Source organism: Rhamphochromis longiceps, linkage group LG20 (genome assembly GCF_057381845.1).
Source record: "Rhamphochromis longiceps isolate RC_006_pf linkage group LG20, R_longiceps_female_GT1.1, whole genome shotgun sequence".
Lineage (NCBI taxonomy): Eukaryota > Metazoa > Chordata > Actinopteri > Cichliformes > Cichlidae > Rhamphochromis > Rhamphochromis longiceps.
Window position 1 is genome coordinate 22,576,958 of NC_140576.1, and position 24,920 is coordinate 22,601,877.

The window sequence follows — 24,920 nt, forward strand, 5'->3', positions numbered from 1 at the left end:
TTTAATAAATACATAATACATTGTAGTTGTATAAAAATGACTAAGACAAAAAACTGTCTATGCATGTAGATGAATTGTACCATGCTGAGTCACACCGTTGTGACACGCCCCCCCGTCCCCCGCGACAACACTTTTTATAAGCGCTCAGCTGGCAAGAGGGTTAAAAACCTTTCTGACTGCTGAAGTCGCAACTATACAGTCTGCTTAATATGAGTGCAGAGCGCAGAACGATGCTCACACAGATTTAGGTAAAGAGAAAAGCCGAATTAGTGCCGCGTGGAAGAGATACCTGGAATAATTCTTCGATTGGATTAAATCAACTCTCTCCTGGAGTGGCTGTATCATCTTCAAGGCTGGGAAGCTGAAGTATGGCTGCAATCGCCTGGCTGATCGTTCTCTTTTTGGGAATCCGCATCCAGTGCAGTGTTGTGGAGATGGGCTGCAAGGAATGGGCGCTAGAGGGGAACGATGTTTGCTGTAACAGCTGTCACCCAGGTAATAAAGAAAAAAAAAGATCCAGAATCTCATAAAAGTTTGCAGATAGACTCTACATTTATTAGTTTTTTTTTACAGATGTGCAGCTTTTTTGTTTGTTTGTTTTTAACGGCGCTCTTTTGAATTAAACTACATTTACAGTTTAGCCTACTGTATATTCACGAGTGAGATAAAAGAAGTCTTTTCTTCCACATTATTAAACCCAGCTATTATCTTTGGATGTTGAAAAAAAAAGTTGAGATTGTTTTCCAACCTTTGAGGAGTTCCTCTGCGGTGGCCACATGCAACCAAAGATAGTTTCAGTGGTTTTTCACCTAATCCACAACAAAGGCAAGGATGATGCAGCTGATATATCCAATCATTGGGAAATGTCACTGACAGAATTTGTCAGTTTCATTCCTGTACATCCAGTGTAAGAGCAGTAAATATAGTTATTAGAGTTCAAAGTTTTCTAGAAACCCCAATCTTATAACTTATGAACCTTAAAAAGGAAATCTTTTGTCATTTATTAAGATGCATTATAGCTTTGATGGAGCCAGTGTCACTGAAATTTATGTGTATTTTACTCCCTTGCTTATTTTTGCAGGAAATCACCTAGTCGAGGAGTGTGGTCAAACCCCAAAAGAACTTTGTAAACCCTGTGAGCCCGGGACCTATACAGTGCACCTTAAAGAATACAGCTGTAACCCTTGTACACAGTGTGTAGGTATGTTGGTGCATTAATTAAGTCACCATATAAGAGCATTTCATCAGCAGTGTATTAAATTCTGGGCTAATATAGATTTCTGTAGTACTACAAGAGCTTTTAATCTTTTTGTATGTTTAGGTGCTCAGGTCCTTCTACAAGCCTGCACTGCCACAACTGATACCAAGTGTGGCTGTAGAGAAGGACTTACTTGTGGTGATGAACGTTGTTCCTACTGTGTGAAGACGTGTGAAAAAGGCTTCGAACCTACAGTTAATCGTAAGTAAAAGTACAAATAATAAGCTTTTAACTTTAGCCCAGACACTACACATGTTGGCTTAAATGGCAAATCAACACACTGACTGTCTCCACAGGTGACTGCAGAAAATGTCCAAATGGAACATATAACGACAAAGTTCACCAGAAGTGCAAACCCTGGAGTACCAAGTAAGATAATACCCTTTACTAAACACCACCATGTTTTACAGTAATAAAACACTTGATAAATCCCAGAAAAGTCACAGGGAATCTTTTGTCACGCTTGTTTCTCCCAGGTGCTCCAATCCAAATGAGCAGATTGTGGTCAAAGGAGATGCATTAAATGACATTAAGTGTGTTCCAGTTATACCTAAGGCAACACGTGGCCAAGAAGTTAAACCTGACTCTGGTAAGTCATGATTTTTTTTCCTCTTATCATACTGCTTCAGTTCTGATCTAAAGTTGACTATAACAGTGCTGTTTTGAAACAGATGCTCAAGACCCGATATGGCCACTGTTTGTTATCATTGGCATACTTGTCTTGTTCCCCGTCACCATCATCATTATCATGATCGTAGCTGTGAAAAACCTCCAGAAAAGAAAGAAGACAAAAAAGAGAATTCATGAAAAAATCATTGTAAATCCTACAGGTAATTTCTCTTGCATTTCATGATTAGGTAATATATCACCTGAATCATAGTGATTAACTATTTTAATTGCTTACTTTTTCCCTCTTTTTCTCCTTCAGATGATCCCAGGACATTAATTGCAATAGAGTGCAGTTTCCATGAGGCTCAGCAGGAACAGGGCAGCACTTGCAGCTCAGAGTCACTGGACTCTAAGGACTCTTCAGAGCAGCTGATTGCATGAATGGAATGCCCTGGGCTAGAAAGCCGCATGGAAGTAGCTTTTTCCTTTAAGGAAACAGGATTTTACAGCTAAAATGGGATTCTTCGTTCTTCATACTGAGCCACTTTTTGTTTTTTTAAATGTCTTTGTTATACCAAGTTGCTTAGGCCAGCTGTCTTTATTTTAGAACAGCATAAGCTACTGTGTAAAAAGGCCTAAGAGGACAAAACAAACTGTAACATCATGCTCAGTTTTAACAACTGGATACAGTTTCAGTGATCCTTCAATAACACAGTCTGTTGAAACAAGAGGAAGGGGAATTCTGAGAGGGGAAAGAAGAAAGTGGACTTAACAATAGGTTATTCACCATGTAAATTCTAACAGCAGGCTGGTTTTTTGCCATCTTGAAATGTGAACACAGTCATGAAATAACAATCAACAAAAGCTAGCCTTTTTGCCATTACGTTTTTAAACTGCATTCAAAGTTCAGTCTACTTGCCCCAGTACACTGTAAAACAGCTGTAGTCAGTAAGAGTATGATAGACAGTCATTAATCTGTTATTTGCGCGCCTGAGTGGTAAAACTGCCAAGTATTTCTCAGTTTGAAAATACGACGTGGGTGAGTGTGCAAGTGGGTGTAACAGACTGATTTTAGTCATATTACTTTCTGAGCCTTTATATTACCTCCCAGTAGTATGGTTTTACATATGCTCAAAGCCTCAACATAACATAGCAACCTACCTGCTGTTTATGGCAGTTTTGTTGTTTTAATTGTTTTATCTGTTGGTCATTTACAGTTTGTCTTTTTTTTTATTTATAATTATTATTTGTTAAATTGTGAAAATAGGTAGCTAGACTCATTATTGCATATAGCCTCTTCCACTCCACTGAACTTTACCAGGAACTATATGGACTTTCCAACTGTTGCTTAACTGGTCAAAAAAAGCCCAGTGAAGGGACTTCCCTATTTTAAGTAGATAAAGCTACGATTCAAGATGAAGCACTAGGGAGACCTATTAGTAAAATACTGAGTGTACAGAATGGTTCACAAATGAAAGGTAAAAATCGTTCAGCTGTGACAATCACTGAGCATGTTAAGGCACGCTGTATGACTAAGTGTTTATCAGATCAAGTATGCGTTCAACAGGTCAGAATAAAAACAAAAATGAAATGCTCTAAAGCTTAGTAACACAATTGCGAAAATCTTTCAGTATTCCTCACGAGTGCCACATGGGAAATCCACCAATTATCGCTGTAACTCTTGAATGTCTTGGGAAATCCTGTGAACAAATATGCTTGACTAATGTAAATGACATGCAAGCTAAACCCAGGGGCCAAGCGGAAACCCCCAGAGAGAGTAGAGTGCGTTACTTTTAGTTTCTTCTAGAACAGCAGAGTGGGCAGCAAGATTAGACCAAACGTTTTTTTGTTTTGTTTTTTAATTCTATTGCTCCCCTGGTCTGTAAAAGGCAAGTGTTTCTTCATGGAACATTTGAGAAATATACTGTGTGGGCTTTGCCTGAAAACGTTTACCCACGCCTATAGTAATAGAGCAGCATATGAGTCACCTCTCCAGCAAAGCAAAATCAGTTAAAGACTTCAAAGTTCACAGGTGGCGCAGTGAAAAAGTGTTAACATTACAGTACAGTCATACAGTGACATTTTAATACGACTGCAGCACTTTATTATACCTGCTGAATATTACCTGATGAATGTCATGTACTTTTGGTTTGAATGTATAATTTTGTCTCACGGTGGTTTCCTATAAAATGTCTTCAGCTGTCTAAAGTACTGTATAAAACTGATTATATGTATTTTTACACTGTACTTACATCTCATTTTTGAACAAGCAATAAAGATTGTATTTATTATGTACAGAATAGTTGCAGTCATGGTGTCGTATTTCAGTTGTGTAAAGAAAAGAGTTTAAATGTGGCAGCAAGAACAACATACACAAAACAAAAAGAGAGACCAATAAATAGTAATACATGCATCAAAATTATTTCCAGTCACTTCTGTTAGATTCCTGTTTGGCATTAGGAATAGTGTTAAAGTGACCTGGTAAAACATGCAAGTGTTTTAGTTCAAAGTCTGTCTTTGGTGTTGGATTTCAGAGATTGCGAAATGTAGTTGTAAGCTCCAAAAGGTAATAGTAGCAGCTAAGCTTCATGTAGCTATAGCATAGAGCTATAGTTTTATTTATTCCATGAGCTGTCGGCAAGAGTATAATGAACTTCCTCGTTCGAGTGGGAAATAATTACATTTAATTTTGACTTCTTTCACTACCACTATGTTAATGTGATCCAGTTTTACAACTTCTGGGATTTCCATCTATAAAAAGTAAACAACGTTAGTTTGATTGTCGTTGGATAACAGCAAACATGACAAGAACTGCTTTGAAACAAGATTACTTTGTCACTATTTCTTTGTAAAGATTAACGTTCACATGCTTCTGGAGATTCCCCCAAGAAATAGAGTGGAGGAAATAATTATTTGATGCCCTGCTGAATTTGTACATTTACTCACTTAAGAGGAAATTACCAGTCTCTAATTTTTATGGTAGCTTCATTTTAATGGAGAGCGACAGAATCTCAACCAAAAATACAGAGGATCGGTTGATCCTCTACAACCAATCCAGAATTCTGGCTCCCACAGATTGCCTATATCCCTGCACATACAGGCAATTACAATCCGTCAATCAATTACAGACACTGGCAATCTGATGTGTATAAAACGAACCTGTCCACAGAATCAATTTCAAAGTTTTCACCACCATGGACAAGACCAAAGAGCTGTCAGAGGAAGTTACTGACCAGACTGTAGACCTAACACAAGGCTGGAATGGACAACAAGACTATCAGCAAGAAGCTTAGTGAGAAGGTAAAAACAGTTGTGCGACTATTCAGAAGTGGAATAAAATGACATGGGAGAAAGCGCTACGGTCAGATGAAGCCAAAATCAAATTCTTTGGCATCAACTTGACCAACTGTGTTTGGAGGTAAAGAAACTGAGTGTGATCCAAAGAACACCATACTTACAACAAGTATGGAGGTGTAAATATTATGCTTTGGGGCTGTTTTCCTGCTAAAAGTACAGACAACTTGACTGCAATAACAGGGAAATGGACAGGGCCAAGTACTGTGAAGGTTTTGGATGAGAACCTCTTTCCCTCAGCTAGAACACTGAAGAGGGATTGTGAATGGATCTACCAATTTGACAAGCACTCAAAACATATCGCCAAGGCAACAAAGGGGTGGTTAAAGAAGAAGCATATCGTTAGCTTCATAGCATAAGTGCCTAAGTCATTGACTTAGTCAAATGACTTAGGCAATTATGCTATGAAGCTAACGATATTAAGGTCATGGAGTGGCCTAACAAGTCTCCAGACCTCAATCCAATCTGTGGAGGGAACTGAAGCTTCAAGTTGCAAAGCATTTTATAACTTTTATATAATGTGTTTTTTCTGGATTTTTGTTAATGTTTTGTTTCACTCCATTAAAATAAAATTACCATAAAATAAAAACTGTTCATATCTTCATAAGTGAGCAAACTTACAAATTCACCATGGGTTCAAATAATTATTTTTCCCACATTATACCTAGTTTAGACATAATTTCTTTAGGGATTATTAAAGTATTCTGATTTAGACAATGGGATGAAGTTATATACTAGGTGGCAGAACATAGAAGTCTACTTGGATGGTTTAGTGTATTTGTAATGTAAATAAAGTGTAGGCACAACTTGGGGAGGACTGAGAGATCCAGCTGACAGTATACTGGTTAACTACATATAAAATACAATACAATAACAAACCCAACATTTCCCTTTAGCATTTATAAAAGCCATGATTTTAAAATGTTGTCTTTACTTACTTAATCGAGAATCTAAAAAGTCTCCTTATTCCACTGCTCTAAAAAAAGTGCTAGTAGGGGCAGCTGAGTGAATGCTATTCGTGTCGGTTTTAACCCTAAAATAATAAGCAATGAGAACTCTAGCTGAACTGATTAAGTGTTTTAAAAGAAACGGTGTATGGCCTACAGCAGAACACAGTGTTGGAGATCACTGTTGCTTGCAGTTCTCCTTCTTCTCTTTGGATTTACTTCGTCCTGATTTGTCTGTTTGACGCTTTGTTGGCGGAATAAATGTAGGCTCCTCAAGCATTTCATTTAGACCTGACTGTGGCACAGGAAGGGGCTGAGTAGCTGGACCTACAATGGAGGAAAAGGAACTGTCAAGTTATTGTTTCAACAGTTTCAACAGTGGTTTTATTTCAGTTCAGTTCAAATACCCATTTGTCCCATTTGGAGGCTCATTGTGCCTTGCCTCCTCGCCTGGAAGGTTGGATCCAATTCCTCTGCAATGTTTCTAATCTGCTGGGCTGATCTATAAATGTAGCAGCTATAAGTCACCATATTTTTGAAATATCAGACATACAGCATTAATTAAGAGATTTAACTTGTTAATTACGGTGTAGTGGTGGTGGGACTTGGCGGAAGGTTCTCTGGAGAGCAGTCCTCAGTCGGGGAAGGAAAGCCCTCTGAGTCAAGTCTCTCTCGTTGGACCTGAAATGAACAAAGAGGTTTCTCAGCTTGTTTAAAACCTCTGCTGGCAGAAGCACCCAATAAAGACCTTTCACACATATGCATAACAGGTCTGTGTATATGTTTGTCTTTGTCTTGAATTCCTAACCACATGTTCAAACAAACCTGTCTCTCTCTTGCAGCTCGTCTGTCATGATGATTTATCATCGCCCTATGCTCACGCCAAGACTCAGGTCCTTCCAGCTCACGAGATCTACGCTTTGATTTAATTTCTTGTTTCTGCATGAATCGTGCAATTTCCTACACAAAAAAAGGCATGATCTTACTAATCAGTTGGATGTTAAATAAACGGATACTGATGACATGTCAGTTTATCATTCCACCTCATCCTGTGCCACTTGTGCTACTCTGAAGTCCCCGTCTGGATAAGGACAACGTTGAGATGGCTGAGAGTTCTGTGAGGAAACAGAAAGTAAATGTTCAGATCAACAAACCAAACTTCTGTTTTTCTGCTAACCTTCTAAACTACAGTGTTTCATGTTAAATTCTTGGATCAGTTACCCTCCCAAACAGCTTTTCCTCTTCCTCCTGTAGCTTGAGGGCCAGTTCTTCATCTTCTAAAACCTGCTGCAGCTCCCCCAGGCTCAGATTAGTTTCACTCAGCTCTGGTTGAAGTGGTGCTCCTAAAGATGAAGTTTGACAGTGTCAAATTCACAGAAAATTGAGCAACTGTGATGATGATGAGCACATGATTTGTTAAAAAAAACAAAAAAAACCCATCACCCATTAATCATTCAAGTTTACCGAAAGAGTCGGGGAAAGGTTATTTACAATGACATTTGAAATGACAGCACAAGGTGAAAAGATGCAAAATGAAAGCAACTCCCTGGAATTAATTATCTTACAACCCTCAAGATGAAAAGAAAAAAAAAAAAGAATTAGAAGAAGGAAAAGTAGAGAATTAAAGTACAAAGCAAAGACTATTTTAGACCACTGATTTTGTAGATATGAAACAGGGAAACGTCCCACTTCAGTAAGGAATCAAGACACCACTAAAGCCCAAGTCCAGATAAGGGGATGATTAAGGGAAGATGAGAGGAGCAGATGTACACAGAGAGGGACAGCACCATGCTGGAAGCTTTCCCTCTGCAGATTAGAGTTGGCTGCAGGTCTAAGTGTTACCTGCTGCTGTGCGCCTTGACCTATCCCTGGTTGAAGCCCTGCTGCTGGTGCTGAGACTTTGGCTACGTCCTGGGGCTCTTCGGCGGGGTACATTTATTCTCCTCTCCACGTCTTGCTCCTCCTCTGAGCTTAAGCTTTCTTCTGCGGTCCTGTGTAAATGCCTCCGCTCGCTTGCTGCCCTCCTGACTCTATAATTATTTACATTCCTCTCTCCCCTCTCATCATTGTTACTCCACCTTCTACTGCCTTGTCTTTCTCTTTTAGAAAGGTCTGAGTCCCTTCTCCTAATCTCATAAATCTCTCCATTATCATGATGCCTGTCTCGGTCTTCTCTGTGATCTCTCCCACTGTTCTCTCGGTATGACAATCTCTTCCTCTCCCTAATATCTCCATGGAAACTGTGCCTCGTGGAAGCAGCTCTGTGGAAGGCTCTCTGATGTGGTTGGGAGTCGCCGCAGGAGACCTCACTCCCATGAAACACCTGGCTGTCTCTGCTTTGAGGCCTTATTTGCAGTGGCGCCCCATTGCCACCAAGCTTCACAGGCACACCCCTCTCTTTGAGGACACGGGCCAGCATCTTCCACACTTGGCTGCTTTCACTCTGCTCCCTGCGAGAGCTCCTCTTATCATCTCGAAAACGGACGTGTTTGTCAGGGCTGTCCTTGTAGCTCCAGGTCTTTGCAAAGTCTCTGTTGCTGTGTGTATCCCTGTCATGCAGCCGAACAGATTCACTCTGACTGCGTCGCTTTTCTCTAAACTCGACTAACTGAGAGCCTGGATCCTGACCTCTGATATCATACTCATCTCTGTACTTCCTCTCTTTATCCTGATTCCTAGGCCTCCCTTCATTCAGATCACCATTTTCATAAAAGTCCTCGTCCCACTCTTCTCTCTCCTCCCTGAACTCGTCTGAAAATGTTCTACGAGAGTAAACTCTTCTGCAATTTCTCTCTTGTGGCTGATGTAAAGATGCCCGCTGTCGAGCAGGTGCAGTGTTGAATCTTTCATTCAGCCTCTGGGACCAAACAGAGAGCTGTTCAGAGAAAACTGTGTCCGAGTCATCTGAATTTTCACACAAAGGCTCTCTCAATTCACTCCTAATTTGCCTAATGGAATTGGGGTGTCCTTGATTTGACCATGAAGTTGTATTTTTCTGAGCTGCTAACCCCCTTGGGGAGTTAGTCTGAGGCCCAGTTATGTCTGAGTGAGAAGTAGATGATCGCCACCTGGTGGTGGTGCTAGGGTACTGCTCTTCCCCCTGGCAAACGCTGTTGTGTGTGTGCTGTTGTAGGGATAGCAGTGCAGGGTCACTCGTGCTGCCTTTGGCAATGCCAAACATGCAAACAAAAAAGGGTGGGTGGGTGAGTCTGTTAGTGATTATTATTAATGATGAGGTAACACAGCAATACAATCTACAATTAGTATAAATGGATGAAATATAACTGACATATTTCCATGCATTTACATACAAGAATGAGCCCTGCAAATGCTGTAAATGTAATTCCATGCGTTAAAGACAATATCAAAACAAACATGAGAGCAAGTAAGAAAAAAAAAACCATGAAGATATTCATGAACAAATGAGCAACTTTTTTGTTCATGGCCTTGTAGTATCTGTGATCATTACTACAGCTGCAGTAATGATCACAAGCAGAGCCAAGAATGTTTAGTAAGAAGCTAAATAATGCCAGGTTGTGTCCTATAGTATAACAAAGCCTTCTGCAAACCACTAAAAATATCCAAAAACCCCAAAACATTTTATTTAAACAATGTGAAAATTTCTAAACAACCTTCATAACTATATACAATAAAGCTTTACCTTCACTATGGCTCCCTGACCCTCTACTTCGTCTCCTGATACTCTCCTCTTCCTCTTCTTGCAACCGTTTGGCAATTTCCTGTGGAAACAAGGCCAGTGTGTACACAAATATGACTTTCAGCAGATAAAATGATCTCTTCCATCAAATAAGCACTTAATCAAATATATTTTTCTATTTTCCAGTTTAGTTTTCAACAAGATTCACCAACAACATGTAAGGCATTTCTATAAAATAATGTGAAGAATGACAGAATCTTTTAGTGTATGACATAGTAAAAAAAAAAAAAAAAAAAAAAACCAAGAGCAAATAAAAGACTAAATTATAAAACAAAAAACTGAGCTTCCCCGATTAAAAGAATGACACAATAAATGGTCGGGTTACACTGATGTGGAACTATGAGTCGACATAACTGCAAGAATGAGGCTCCACATACATTGTACCCTTTTCCACCAACAGAGGGCAATATAACATAGATAAAATCAACAGCTGCAATTTGACAATGAAGGAAAATCTTATCCATGAATTAATATATCCCATATGGATGATTTTGCTTTTGTTCATAATGTAGCAGAGAGCTGTCTTGGGCTCCAGATATTCCTTCGTCGGTTTAAACCTCACACCACTCTTTAAACTCGCGTAGCTCCTTTAGATTTGCTCTCATTGGTGAGGTAACAACCAAAATGGACCAAAACCTTAGACCACATTTTTACATGAAGACAGGAATCTTACTAGATTGGACATGCAGAGTTATGTTGGGGGATCTGATACTGCTGTGAGGTGATGTGACATCTTAATAGCGGTCATTTAACTAATTCTGTTCTGGGTGGCCAGAGACACCACAGGATTTAGAACTCTGACTGAATAGAACCTGTAAGAAAAAATTAAGAAAAAGTAAACTTTTACAGCAGAAGCAGATCAATGCCACTGCTCCACTTGAAGTAACACAGGGGATTGTCTGGTCTTACCAGAGCAGCTGTGTGTCTCTACGGTCCAGCTTCAATGTATCTGAGTGCTACTTTTTTGTGCTACCAATAAATCATCAAAATTCAACCAGTGAATTCTATGAGATTTCCCTCTGTGGGCAGCATTTACAACATAAATCATAAGCAAAAGCAAGCACAGCTGCTTTTGCCTTGCAATCAGGACATTTGTGTGAGCCACTTTGCCAGCATCAGCAGACAATCAGCAGCTTGCCATGGCAGGTTAGGCGTGCAGTGCCACAGGGATCTGGCATTTAAAAGTGCACAGCCTGATGCCTTCTGTTCCTTAATTAAAGACACGATCTACAGGGAGGCAAATATTTAATCAACACCTCTGATCTCCCTGTCATTATGGAAAGCAAGCTAACGTGTGCGCTAATAGTCCATCATTTGATCCCCACGTCAACACTCATAAAAAGAAAATACTGCAGAGCCAAAAAAGTAAACTAGGGTTTACATTTAATGTAAAGTGTAAACCACAGAGTTCAAACCCAACCCCTTTACTAATGATCAAGGAATTTTATAGCCCTCTATGACCTCACACCCTCCAAACAAGGAGCTTTTGTACACAGCCTTCTCCAAAAAGGAAACTGCCATGTAGAGAAAATATTTTGCTGTAGTAGCCATGTGAAACAGACAACCAGGCCAGCTGGAGAGTTTTCATGGCTGAGTCGATGACTTTTTCCAGCACAATAGACTTCTCGTTTCTCAGTGACACCATTCATGTTATTCAAAGAATCAGATGAATTTCTTTTTGGTAAAGCAAGTTATACAAAATGCATCAAGACAGCATCATTGAGGAGGGCAGGATTTGCCTTGTGTGTGAACATTCAAACACCGTGGGAGTGGTGATTGATGAGAACCATCTGGTTGGACAACCATGTTTTGGCTGCAAGATGAATTGTTTTTGTATTTACAGCTCTGTAGAGGTTCACTTCCATACCATAAACAGGAGATAGATACATGTAAAAACAGCTATCCAAGCATTATATTTATATTGCAAACTTGGATTTGTAACCAGATGGTCATGCTCATGTTTGTTTATATTAAAACTAGATGTACAGCACTGTGTAAGCATCTTGAGCCACGGCTGATTTCTTTTATAGCTTGTGTCTAAGGAGACAAACTTCACACGAGCAATTTCAGAGGAATGTTTTTTGTTTGTTAAGCCATTTAACATTTACTTGTAAATCACTGAAGCATAAAAAAGAGACCAAAGTGAAGGGAGGAATAAAGAGCTTATTTTAATTTGAATCTTTAGGCACTTTGTTACTAGCAGCCTGTCACAAAAGCACATCAACTGTTGCCATTTTGTTAGCATGATAAAAAAATGTCAAAGATAACAAAGTTTGATAGCATAAAATAATATTTTTGTACTGATTACCAAGGGCACGGAGTATCTTGGGATGGTGTGCAAAGTGTCCTTAAAAAAACACACTGAGAAAACGAAAGTGGAGACAAGAGAAGTTACACATCTGCTACTTTGATCTGAAAAGCTGAAAGACATGTCTTCAAGAAATAGGGGAAAAAAAATCCAGCAAAAACCTGACACATGACTTTGATGCATGGCCCTTCAGTTGATCCGTGTAGTGTTCACTGAGGCCACCTAGAAATGGTCTCAGTGGAAGCGTGGCTGTCAAAAAGCCATTCATAAAGAAAGGGAAAAGGCTTAAGAATGCCAAATTACACAAGAACTAGACTAAAATAAAATGAGTGGCAGGAAGTCCTATGGAGAGATAAACCAAATCTTAATATTTTGGTTCTACAGGAGATCAGGACAGAAGGATAACAGTGAGTGTCTACAGTGTCTAAAACACAGTGGATGCGCTGTCATGGTTAGAGTTTTGATGTAATTATGAATGCAGAAAATTACTGTTCGTTTTTGATCCAGCATGCAACACCATCTGGAAAGCATCTGAATGGGAATAGCTTTATTTATTTTTTAAAATCATGACACTGATGCCAATCACAGTGCATAAAAGCATAGCTAGATTGAAAAACAGATAATAGCGTCTCAGAACCCAGATCTCAACATTATTAAAACATTGTGGCAGAAAACGGAACAAGAGGAAGCCAACATCCAAAGAAGGGCTTTAAATGTCCTTCAATGGAGAACTATTCCTGAAGACTACTTACAGAAATTACAAGAAAGCTCGCCTAAGAGAGTTAAGGATGTGTTGAAGAAAAGGTGGTCATACCAAAAACTGACTTTTAAGCTTCTTAAAACTGCACAAAATCTGTTTTTGCCTTATACACTGCATTTCAAAAATATGCTTAAATTGCAGCATCTATTTCCCAGGAAAATGTAAAGAAATGAGGGTCGAGCCTTTTGCATAATACCGTATTTTATGAACAGATACACCTTGTACATCTTTGAGGCTATACTCAGGTCAAATAGTGATTCATCTAAATGATAATGTCATCATGCTATCGAGTTCACATCGACACGTCATAAAATGCATAATTTGTTAAACCAATAAGCACTAAAAGCAAAGTGCAGCTATGGATAATAGACATGGCACTAATTTTGCAAATATCAGTTGATAAACTAAGGAACTGAACTTGATCATAGTATTAGTTAGTTGTTAATTTCATGGCAACGCTAACGAAATGATCAGGAGATGGCTGATGTCATAGGTTTCTTTTTCCCAAGATCATAAATGTAAGTACAAAGTTTCATAGCAATACATTTCTGTTGAAATATTTTCAGTCAGAAGTAATATTCCTATACATAGAGCTAATGGGGCTAAAACATTCAAGCCATCATTCTGTAATAGAGTTTATTAGAATCTAAATGATTTATTTAGAGATTAAAATATTAAACAACAAAATTGAGAATACGACAGTGTGCAAGTTTTGCATGACTAAATGCGCACATATGAATGCATTCTGGATAAAGCGCTTGCTGGTCCATGTCTGGAGCTAAGCACCGGTGAAACTGCTTGAGCCATCATCGCTTGAACGACTGTGCTAAACAGCTGACCGTGCTTTTAAAGCCCTCTTTTGGAGCGATGGATGCACCCGAGGCCCAGAGCAGCACTTTGCTGCCAGTGGGATTCATTATTTACTCAGTTAGTCCTAAGTGTGAGCAGAATGAGCCATATGATACTCCCTGTAATAGGCGCATAATTAAATGATATATAAATACATCCTAAGTGCCATAAATGCCTATGAGTCCCTGTGCTGTGTGTGAATTCACTGACTTTAAAAGGGGAATGCCAGTGGTATTAATTTACCTTTTACCATCACTAAATCCTATAAAAAAAAAATGATTTTTCCTTACTTTTCACCTGATTTTTTTCACATTGTTTTGTAAGTTTGTATGCATATCATACAAAAAAAGTTAAAAAAATATATATTTGTGCTATCCCTTTTAACAAAAGAAAGAAATGCTCATACTTCCAAGGACAGACGGGAAACGAGTATCTCTCCAAGTATTAGTTTGTGCTGAAGGTAAACTTGTTCATACAGTATCCTGTTCTGCTCTGGTTACTGCCAGCAACTTGATGCCCATGGAAAAGGATTTGTTCCTCTTTCAGGAACAAATCCCTCACAATATTTTACTTTGCAAAGTTTGCTGTCAAGGTTTTTTATCTTATTATCAGGGGAACCGTTCAGTTCGGAGTTAATACCATGGAGCTTTTAAATTAAAAATGACAAAAATGAGTGGCTGGTAGAGGAAAACTAATTTTCTACTTTGCACATCTTTCATTCAAGGATCACGTCTATATCTTCTAGAATAGTCTATAGTGGTTTGAACTTGACTTGACTTTAAAACTATAGATTTGCACAAGAAAGAGATACACATTAAGAAATACATTTAAAATACAAATGCATGCTCATGCTACTGTATTGTTTGACCTGTGTGCGCTGTGACATTAAAATGATGATATTATAAGGTGTTTAAGGTGAATAAATGCAAAAAAGGGTAATTTTAGCCTACTGCTGATTGATTACTAGGCAACATGGAGACACGAGAGATCATGTATAATTCAGCTTTTATGTATATGAATGAGATATAATTATTTTGAAACTGAAATAACAGAAAACAGGTAAAAAAACAGGTTCTTTTAGAACATTAGCAGGTCGCTGCCAGGTAATATATTATGATGACATCAGGATAAATATAACTGAAAATTTGTGGATATAAATCAGATACTACTGTCATGAAAACTATCATAAAAATGATAAAATACTTTCATAAAGTGTTATAGGGACAGTAATGCTGAAAACAGATTATTTTATCCCGTTGCTAGTTACAACATCACAATATCTGATATAGATAAGAACCTTCATGGGCCTAAGATGTACCTGTGTGCCAAGTTTGGATGCTCTCCTGATCATCTAGGGAGGTGTTGGCGGTCACACACACATAAAAAATGAACATGCAGAAAGACAGAGAGAGATTTTGTATATTATAGTAAGATGAGCTTACCAGCCATGTAGTATTATAACACTAGTACACTTTCCATCAAAGTCAACTGAGCTAAAGATAAGATTTTTTTAAAATCAAATATGTTCAAAGTTACCAAACCTAACAAGTTTCTCCCTATTTGGTTACATGCATGACAGCTCATGGTTAAGCTCCCCAGTTAACCTAGGCTATAGCGAGCATGGGTGCTAAGGTAAATAACCCATTTAAGGTTATGATAAAGTTCCAATATTTGGGTAAACCCTTTGAGATGTATGCATCATCTCATTTCAAAGGGGTCCAACCAGACTCTTCTTATCTCCATAAAGGTAGATTTATTTTTTTGAATGTTGGGTACTGTAAAAGAAGATTAAATACACATTGCTTTTTAAAAAAAAATATTTATGCACAGGTTGGTAATAAAATATGCTATGTAAGCAAAGAGATGTGAGTAAAAGCTCACCTCATCATCCAGCTCCCTCCTCTGAGCCTCCTCAGCACATCTCTGGAGTTCTTCCTGAATCACACGGGCGTACTCAAAGTCCTGCTCCTCTCTACAAAGCAGTCGCAGAAGAAAATTACTTCTCATATTTGTGATTTATGGATACAATAATCAACATAACATGCAGCAAAGTAAAAGAAGACATAAATTTGTGCAATAAATTTCCATGCAGTCGCGTAAGGGTTGCATGTAGCACAGTGTGGTTATTGCAGGAGTGTGCTTTGAGGAGTCACCTACAGTTGTCTGGAGGCCTGTCTCTGAAGGGCACTCTGCTGGGCCTGCTGCTCCTCCTCTTCATCCTGCAGCTTCTTGGCTACACGGATGTCATTCTGCACAAGCTGGTTCTTCTGAATGTTGGTGGTATAGTATTGCTCGACTGTAAGTGCAAGGCAGAGAAAAGGGGAGATAGTAAGGCAACGTGCAATGCAAGTATCAAAAGGGACCGTATTTGATCTATTACATATGAATTAATATTTACTATATTGCATTTGAACTTTAAATCTGTTTTCATTTTAAATCATTATGAATGTTTTGATTATCTGAAACATGGTTTGCAGCATGCCAGCTCTTCAGTGATGACACTTTCGAGGAATCTTAAAAATACATACCAAATTGTATGGCTTTTTTTTTTTTTACAAAGATGTACAGAGACACCACAGCAGCAACCAAAAAGGCTTTCATGGAAATACATATGTATATGTTATGTAGTACATATACATCTGTGCGAGAGTTGACACTTATTGAAAAGTGTTCATAAAATTGTGGTTGCGTAATTAAAATACTCGAGGGAGCTGTTGTTTTGGATTGCATTATTTGGCACACCAGTGCAATTCTAAAGTCCTTGGCAAGTCTGCAGCATAACACTGCGGTTGTGAATACTTCAGGAAAAGATGAACCCAACATACAGTGGTGGTTCACTGAGACAGAATGGAGTGCAGCTCACATAATAGAAGTTAGTAGACGCTTGCACAGTATGCAGCTGTCAAATAGCTGCTTAACTTTGTACTTACTCTCCTGCTCTTGCAGGTTGTGTGCCAGCGCTCCATCCTCCAGCACAGCAAAACACTGGCACACTGAAACAATAGACAACAGCAACATTTACAAACAGTTACAAAGTGCTCACAAATGAATGAAGGGGTGGGATACAAGTGTTTAATAAAGTGAGGAGTTCTCAGAGGCTGACGATTACTAAAACAACAGAAAACCGACAGCAGTCAGGAATGGATGTCAATGGCTCCATCGAAAAACAAAAGCTAAGCCTTTGGATGAACTGTGCTGCTTTTGGTCCAACAGTCTGTCCAAAGGGAAACAATAGGATACAAGTGCTGTGTGTTATGATGGATGTTTACACGACACAGACAAAAGCAGAGGAGTGTCCCTTTAAACTGGAAAAAGCAACCGTCCACCACTCTGGCATCACTGTTAAATACATGAAAGGATCTTATAAAATGTTTATAGCAGGGTAGCTGCATTTCAGAGAAAGATTCAAGTGCCCAAAATTAGCAGTCACAGACTTTTAGAGCAAAATAGCAGCTCCACCGTCCTGAGCGATGCTCATGTGCTACACGTGTGTGAGCAGCTTTTAACAGTAACAGCAGTACAACACACAAAGTCATTCGCTCATTGTTAAAAGGATGCTAAGAGATGCCGAGATGCATGCTTTTCTTTCACTTATGTGCTCACTATGCCTACCAAATGAATATGCAAAGTTTAAGAGCAGCTGACTGCAAACCTTTAAGTTATTGCAGATGGTACAAATGTACAGTGTGTCGAATGAAAGCTGTAAGGCTGACATAAATCCAAAGGCTTTAACTACAAGCTTGCTGTATTCCAACTCTGTCTGGTACTCCATATCAAGCCACAAGTCTTTCATATCCTGTGATCCAATAGTCTGGCCACCTGCTGCTAGATATGTCATTAGTGAACTCTCACCAGAGAATGCTGCAAAGACTAGCACTTTAACATAGACTTAAGAACATAAGAATTATACAATTGTTATTCTAATCTAAACTATAAACATATTAAGTGCTTACAGTAGTCCTTAATGAGGCACAGTAGCTTCTTATCGGTGTTTAAAGATCTCGCAAACAAACTCAAACGTTACTCAGGAGAAAATGAACACAGACAGCAGCATTGTGGCTTAGATGTTTCTCCAACTCTTCCATTTCTCCACTCACACAGCTTACAGTGACCCCGCCAAAACCGCTTACCGGTAGCTACCTAATAGATTTTCATCAGGGAACCCAGAGAGTTGCTTTTTCGTACAATGGAGGCTTCTAAATAGCAAAAGAACGACAGAGGACAGTGTCTAAGAGGAGATTTAGCTCACTGCTGAAAACCTTTCATGCTGAGCCAGAGACTGGGCCAATTAAAAACACCTGTCCTTCTGCTAATCCATCCACTGAGCCCAACACAGCGGGCTGTGTAACGGTTGTGGAGACAATGGCTCCACAAATGTTGCACACATGCTTTCAGTTGTTTAAGATAACCTGATTAGCTTGTGAAAGCTTAAAATTTATATGCAGGCTATAACACATTTTACATTGATATTGTTGGGGTTTTTTTTTTTATTATTCTTTTAGCCTTTTTTAGGATATATAGACAGATAATATTTCTAAACTTTCAGGAAAACCTAGTAGTGATATATACTGCTTGGACAATTGGGTACACCAGCATGAGCTTACATACTATCAAAGCTACTCAATTTCTGATGCTTGTAAGTTTTTAGACTGAGAGACACTTCTAATGCGCTTCCTTCTAGCCCTGGTAAAGTCTGTACCCAGGCAGCTGTGACCATAAGTTGAATAAGTGGATGGACAGATGTCCAGGAAAATGTTACCTTTAACCACAGCCTCAAAATAAACACATAACTGTCAACAAAAAATTATTCATATGAGCGGATATAAAAAAAGAAAGAAAAGAATTTGTGCCAGGGCTGTTGTGTTAAATTGCACTGGATTGTTCAGGGGTCAGGTTGCCACTTGCTTGAGGATGCTTAATGGAGAGCAGCGTGTTATTATTAAAGGTGTATAGACAAATGAAGTACACATTTACCCAAAAAAAAAAAAAGGTTTTAAATAAAAGGCAGACAGATCTCTGAAATGTACTTACTATCTGGAGATGTATTAGATGGTAATACTGATGACGACAACAAGTTGGTGGCGTCGACATTCATTCTAATAGGGATATATTAGGATTACAGGACAGCAGGTGAATACAAATATAACATCAGGTGTTTGATCCATTCCAAGCTTGAAGAATGTTTCAAGACATTCATTCATATCTAACTCATACCTATCTAAATATGCATTCCTCTCGCATTTTGTTGAACTTTATCTTGACCACTAACGCCTAATCCTATAATGCTTATAACAATTTTCTTCATTTATACAAAACACAATTGTATCCAACGTTTTATAGACAATCAAAGGCTCTTCCTTGTTTGAAAATAGGACAGTAAAAAAAAACAACAAAAAAAAAAACAACCTGCTAAGAAGAAGTCTCTGAGGAGTAGGTTTCAATCTAGAGAGGCTCAACTGTCACAGGCCATGAAAATCACCCAGACAGCACAAAGCCCCAAAGGAAGCCTCTTTACAACACGAACGACCCTACAAGCCTACACTGAGAATTTTACCAAAACAGACATGCATTACCACTTACACCTGTCGCTGAGCTTAAGAGACTATCCGCTAAATGGATCTCTAACCTGCCCTTATGGGTCCAGTCTGCCGGTGAGGAGGGTTTAAGTCGAAGGATTGATTTTATCCGACGGTACAAAATGACAAGTCCAAACAATTTACTCTTCGAATCCAACGAAGAAAGAAGAGCAAAGCGGAAAATGAGGGGAAAATGAAAGAAATGACAGTCTTCTCTGGCATGAGCATGGATGTGCATGTGGGTGTGTCTGCATTGTGGGCGAACTTGTTTTTCCACAGCACTGCTATAGGGGTTGGAAACAGAGACTTCACAATTGTTACTTCTAAACAGGTTTTGTGAAACAAGGTGTGAGACACTCAGAGCCACCAATCCCCCCCAAAAAACATATGCTCAGTGTGACTGCAGGCAATCCAACTGTAAGCTTCTTAATGAAGGTCCTTAATAGGGTTGTGTCTGTTTTCTAAGAGGATAGTGAATCAAAGATCCAGCAGGGGAAAAAAATTAATGCTACATTTGGAAAAAACAAGGATAAGATCCACTGAGAGTGAGAAAGAGTACAAAGCAAAAACATAATGTAAAAAAAGCAAAAAAATAAACAAAAAAAAGCCTGAGTCAGCATCACTGTATAGCACAGAGCTCCCCACTAGTTTGACTTTTGTAATATCCAATTTTTAAGCAAGAACCTACCACGGCTATGACCTTAAAGCCTAGACAGTCGTATGGAAAAGTCTGTTTTCCATACATTTAAATGCATTTTTTTCAACTGCAACCTTCACTCATAATACAGAAACACATAGGTGAATGTATTTTTATTAGCGCACTAACAGCCGATCTTCCAAAACAAAATTATGCAGATCATGTCTATGATCCAGCGCGCAGGAACAGCCGCTCAAACACTGACAGAGATATTTCACTTTCATCTTCACAGCTACTTGGATAGCAGCAGTTGCAAATGCCTGCCAAACAAAGAAACCGGCTAAAGGAGAAATGACAAGGGTTCTATTTTCAGCCAAAATCCCCCACTGACCGCCCACATGCTCTCTCCTCTCGCTCCCTTCCTCTCTGGACTGTTCTGCTCTCCTCCTCACTGCTTTTTCTGCACAAGATTCCACCACGAAGTGCCTGGCCATCCCACAGATCTTTGTGTTGTGCTATAAACGCAGCATACTGGGCCAAATAACTCCTGAACTAGACCAGTTTGTCAGGGAGAACAAAGAGAGGTGAGGGTATTGGGACTCTGGGTCAGTTGGTGAGAGTGAAATTAGGAATAAGGGGGAGGTGGGGGGGGGAATTCCTCTGGGAGCTGCATTCCCTCAGCACATCAGGCTATATCAGGAGCAGGAGAGGAGGGAAAAAACAGGAACTGATAAGGGGTGCAGTGGAAACAAAGAAAGCTGACTTTGCCGGGGCTCTTAAATGGTGAGGAAAGTGAAGGTGGAAAGGGACAAGGGAAACTTTGGCTCTTAGGAAAAAGGAAGCATATGCATGCACAAAAGAACACAAAGTAAACCATCGCAGAACTAAAAAGAGAAAATGTCTCTCTGGTAAAAAAGATAATGGATAAAGAAAAAAAAAATCAGTGACCAGACAGATGATTTACATACTGCAATTGCCTCATTGACAAGTTTATAGGTGCATTGTTCTTGACAATGACAATAAATAAATAAATACTAAATACTATTACTGGCTTTGTTTGTGCACTGGCCCCTGCTCAATAAAGCATAAAAATGCTAAGCTGCACAGTGTGCCCTTTGTGTGTGGAAACAAGAGTGGAGTGCTGAATTATCTCCCTTGATAAAAAGACTCGCAGACCTACTTCTATCCCATTCATTAGCTTGGACATGCCAAAGAATGAGTCTTCACTGAGGCGACAGCTTACAAGTTCCTAACCTGTGAATGTTTCCACACTTACATGCAAGCAGATAAAAATCAATTTAGCGTCATTTTCTTCAGAGTCATTTTAAGCTATAGATTGAAAATTATTCAGCACAATACATTTAAAATGTTTTAAACAAATATGAATTTATTGTCTAGCATATTCAGTATAGTTAGAGAAGCTAAAAAAAACAAGCACATAATTGTGAGTATTTTGCAGAGCACCTTCATCTGAGCTGAATTCCCATTTCTTTCCCATTGATTCACATATCCCGGCTATCTCATTCTTTGCTCTTATCTGCATCCAGCATGCCAGTTCTGTCACTCATGAGATCAATCTCTGTAAAGCAATGCAACATGGCCCTTTGTACACAACAACTTTGTACTCCAGCCTTATTTTACCTGGCTTTAGTCTTTCCTGTGTGGTTGCTCTCCCAAACTCTATACGGGAAACCAGCTTAATAAACCTAAAGCTGGCTGAACATGTGCATGGACCCTCATCAAGTTTTTTCCAGGCTCAGCCTTTTGGGGGGTTGACTGCGCACATAAAAATGACTGGTTCAAATAAAGCTTGGACAAAGAGGTTTTGTTACCTTTTATAATGCTTGCATTTGCTTGTTATTTCTGGCCGTGCAATAATTAAAAATGGTTTTGTTTTTAAGATTGGGCAAACTAACCCCTACTTAGAAAATGCTGGTTAAAAATATTTTTGTCCTGGTGATTTTCCTTTGGTGAAAGGCCAGACCAACCTGTTGCAGGGAAAAACCCTGCTCATACTTCAGTTGTTTGAACAGCGTTAATGATGCGCACGTTTCCTTTGTTAGATAGTGATTCATAAAAGACGATCAGTTCTTTTTAGATGCTTAGTACATTTGAACAATTATTAAACTTGATTGAAATATCATCAGATCACTGTGTGTTTATTTTTTTCTCGTGACTTCATACAAAGCAATTCAATTTGACTGCAATAAATAGACTAGAGTTTTTTAGATTTCCTAACAGACAATTCGGTACCAGCTTTATTCCTGTTACCATGCAGCACAGCACTTAAATCTGCACTGTCTGCTGCATCAGCCACAACACACAACAAGACACTTCTTATCCGATGTAGATACAGAGCACTGATTTAAGTTAGTCATAACACAAAAATGAGAGGATACAAAGTGGTCGCTCTCATTCTCTCTCAAACAGAAGGGTAGACAAGTCTGCTCTTAGCTAGAGTGTCAATAAAAACTCTTACGGGCTCCATGTCTGTAGCTCAGTAAGTGCCCATGATCTCTAACCTGCATGTATAGAGGCTAAACACGCACACACACAAAGCTTTTCTCCAGACATACAAAGAACCACTTTTCTCTTGAACTTTCTATAGCTGCTAAAGTTGGGTCTGTGTGGGAGTGTATAAGCCTACCTTCTTGGACACGTGGAAGGTTGGATTGGTCAATCTCCAGCTCTGCCATCACTGTCCTCCCTGTGCCCTTAAAGCCTCATGATGATACAGAAGACTCTGGCAACAGAAAGAAATTGGTTCTTAATTAACATACAGCAAAATTAAGAAGCAATGAGTTTCCACGCCAGACAACCATAGTGAACTCGAACCTCAAATAAAACATTTGGTAATAAACATACTGAACAGATATTAACCCACTAATATTCGCCCACAGAGCTGATTACTCACTAACTAGCTGAGATCAATGGCTACCAGGAGCAACGCTACTGTTGCCATTAACTAAAGGTTAGAATGTAATGTAAACATAATTTGAAGGCCACTTGCAGAACAAAGTAAAATAACAGCAGCCCTACCTGTTCCCAGCACGCAGCCGCCCACGCACACACTGCAGTGTTGTGTTTGTACACAGCCTATTCAACAAGTACCAAACATGACAGCGAAGTGTCAACTTTGGAGTCGCTCGCACTTCTCCCTCCCTCTCTCCTTTCCTGTTTCTCTGTCTGTCCTACAAACTATGCAAAATGTCACGAGCACACTTGACCGTTTCTAACGCCTCTACTTTGGGTGTGAATTTTAAGCGAAAGCGGAGGTACTTGTTCATCACAGAAACAAAGACCCGTAGACTCGTGATGGTAAGCCAGGGCGGACAAACTTAGCCCACAGTCTGTCGCTCCGGCTGCTGCTTCTTCGCAGCTCCTGTTCGGCAACAGTGTGGGCGGTTAAAAGATGCTGCCTTTACGTGCAAACCGAAACTCGGGCTCTCGTCTATCACGAGCCACGGTATCTTAATAAAAATTCAAATGTATTGCCAAATGTTTTACCAGCTCTTTCATTCCAGGAAAAGCCCGTTTTCTTCGGTGGCAGAGGCAGAGGCAGGATAAAAGGTCGGTATAGAAAATAATAATAATAATAATACTGTAAGGAAAGAAGAGCTCAATTCAGGCCAAAGGTGATTATGAATTCAGATGGGACACGTGGTAGCAGGACACTGAAGTTGGTGACACCCATCTTGTATACTATTAAAGCTCCAGTAATGCTGTCCAGGCCTAAGCATACATAGTTGTTCAGCGAGTGAATATGTATTTTTCAACAGTCCTTGAAGGCATCTCAAATGTTCCAATTGCTCACATTTTCCAGAGCGGCATAGGCTATACTTTACTATGTATTCTTTTTATTGCTGTAGTTTGAATATAGTAGGCTGTGTTTATTGGTTTCATTGCAAAGCATGGAGATGGGAAAGGACGGAAAGACATTTGAGAGAGGGAGCTGAGGAAGGAATCTATCTGTCGAATTCAAAGCTGATAATTAATTTCACTCAACATCTGCTTCAAGAAAAAAAAAACTAGATTTGTGCAGAAATAATAGGCAGAACTAACATTTCCTGCAGTGTACAGATAATAAGCCAGACTGACAGTTTTAAGACTGATAATATTGGAGAGAGACAGCTCTGACTAAGAATACGATTCCCCCCTTAGAAATACATTTAAACCCAATTTACTGGTAATGTGTAAAATGACAACTATTAAACGTAACGTTTCTAAACGTAACGATGCCCTCTGCTGGCTGCGTTTGTGCCGCTGAAATATTGGCAAGTTAGAAAGAAATCTCTGGTCTCGTAGTTGAAAAGGATGGCAATGTTTGGATTGTTATAACTTGTTGATGTGAGGCGTAGTTTTAAGATGCATGATTTTCAGGAGGTTTAGACAGTCCGATGTTTTCAGGGATAAAGGTTGGTAAATAAGGGCATATTAACCAAAAAACAAACAAGCATGGGAATCAGATCAAGAAGAAGAAGAATTCAACTTGAGAGTATCAAAGAAATAAACAGATGGAGAGAAAGAGATTGGGCTGGAGGGGGTCTCATTCAATTCAACTAGCACATGGCGTTTCCACCTGGTGGTGACCACATTTTTAGCAGGTGTTAAGCCAGCGAAAAGCATCTTTCTAGACTTTGTGTGGTGCATGAAAAGTAGTCACCCGAGGCTATTCCCATACCATGAAATAAAAGGCGTCACTTGTGTCTACGAGCCTCTTTCTCTGTATGCATCGCCAAGACTATGAATGGCCTTGTTATACCACACCTAACAATGTCCAAATATGAAATTCCTTCTTTGTGTTTTCCTGCTCAGTATTTTATTATGGAGCTGAGATGGAGAGATGGAACTTTCAGTTGTGTCTGTCAGGCTGAAGGACATTACGTCTGACACTGTGGTCAGCA

At 39.3% G+C, this 24,920-nt stretch overlaps 2 protein-coding genes across 8 annotated transcripts; one reads left to right on the forward strand and one right to left on the reverse strand.

The window, feature by feature from the left end:
- The first annotated feature begins 81 nt into the window (after positions 1-81).
- On the forward strand, positions 82-4,132 carry tnfrsf9a (tumor necrosis factor receptor superfamily, member 9a). Its single transcript, XM_085394913.1, has 7 exons — positions 82-495; positions 1,082-1,201; positions 1,322-1,459; positions 1,555-1,627; positions 1,735-1,847; positions 1,930-2,088; positions 2,187-4,132. Exons 1-7 carry the CDS (start codon positions 369-371, stop codon positions 2,306-2,308), a joined length of 852 nt encoding a protein of 283 aa, XP_085251039.1. The 5' UTR covers positions 82-368; the 3' UTR covers positions 2,309-4,132.
- Positions 4,133-5,614: 1,482 nt separating this feature from the next.
- ccdc187 (coiled-coil domain containing 187) lies at positions 5,615-23,410 on the reverse strand. 7 transcript variants are annotated; one of them, XM_085394905.1, is made up of 14 exons: positions 23,056-23,410; positions 22,664-22,759; positions 18,835-18,899; positions 16,734-16,796; positions 15,961-16,099; positions 15,685-15,775; positions 9,830-9,908; positions 8,011-9,330; positions 7,390-7,511; positions 7,212-7,283; positions 6,994-7,128; positions 6,755-6,849; positions 6,576-6,670; positions 5,615-6,495 (listed from the first exon to the last, which is right to left on the reverse strand). In XM_085394905.1, exons 3-14 carry the CDS (start codon positions 18,896-18,898, stop codon positions 6,347-6,349), a joined length of 2,424 nt encoding a protein of 807 aa, XP_085251031.1. In that variant the 5' UTR covers position 18,899; positions 22,664-22,759; positions 23,056-23,410; the 3' UTR covers positions 5,615-6,346. The 7 variants fall into 7 exon arrangements, with proteins under 7 accessions (XP_085251031.1, XP_085251029.1, XP_085251032.1 ...); XM_085394903.1 differs by lacking the exons at positions 22,664-22,759; positions 23,056-23,410 and adding exons at positions 15,122-15,154; positions 19,430-20,276; XM_085394906.1 differs by lacking the exons at positions 22,664-22,759; positions 23,056-23,410 and adding an exon at positions 20,408-20,589.
- Positions 23,411-24,920: the final 1,510 nt, after the last annotated feature.

What these genes read in the sequence shown, in the direction of transcription:
- tnfrsf9a (XM_085394913.1), top strand. Translation starts at nt 369, where the DNA reads ATGGCTGCAATCGCCTGGCTGATCGTTCTCTTTTTGGGAATCCGCATC. An exon ending in TGCAAACCCTGGAGTACCAA is followed by an intron (nt 1,628 to 1,734) that starts GTAAGATAATAC and finishes TGTTTCTCCCAG; the next exon opens with GTGCTCCAATCCAAATGAGC. An exon ending in AGAAGTTAAACCTGACTCTG is followed by an intron (nt 1,848 to 1,929) that starts GTAAGTCATGAT and finishes GTTTTGAAACAG; the next exon opens with ATGCTCAAGACCCGATATGG.
- ccdc187 (XM_085394903.1), bottom strand. Translation starts at nt 19,617, where the DNA reads ATGCACATCCATGCTCATGCCAGAGAAGACTGTCATTTCTTTCATTTT. An exon ending in CAACCTGCAAGAGCAGGAGA is followed by an intron (nt 16,100 to 16,733) that starts GTAAGTACAAAG and finishes TTGCACTTACAG; the next exon opens with TCGAGCAATACTATACCACC. An exon ending in GTCAGGGAGCCATAGTGAAG is followed by an intron (nt 9,331 to 9,829) that starts GTAAAGCTTTAT and finishes GCATTGCCAAAG; the next exon opens with GCAGCACGAGTGACCCTGCA.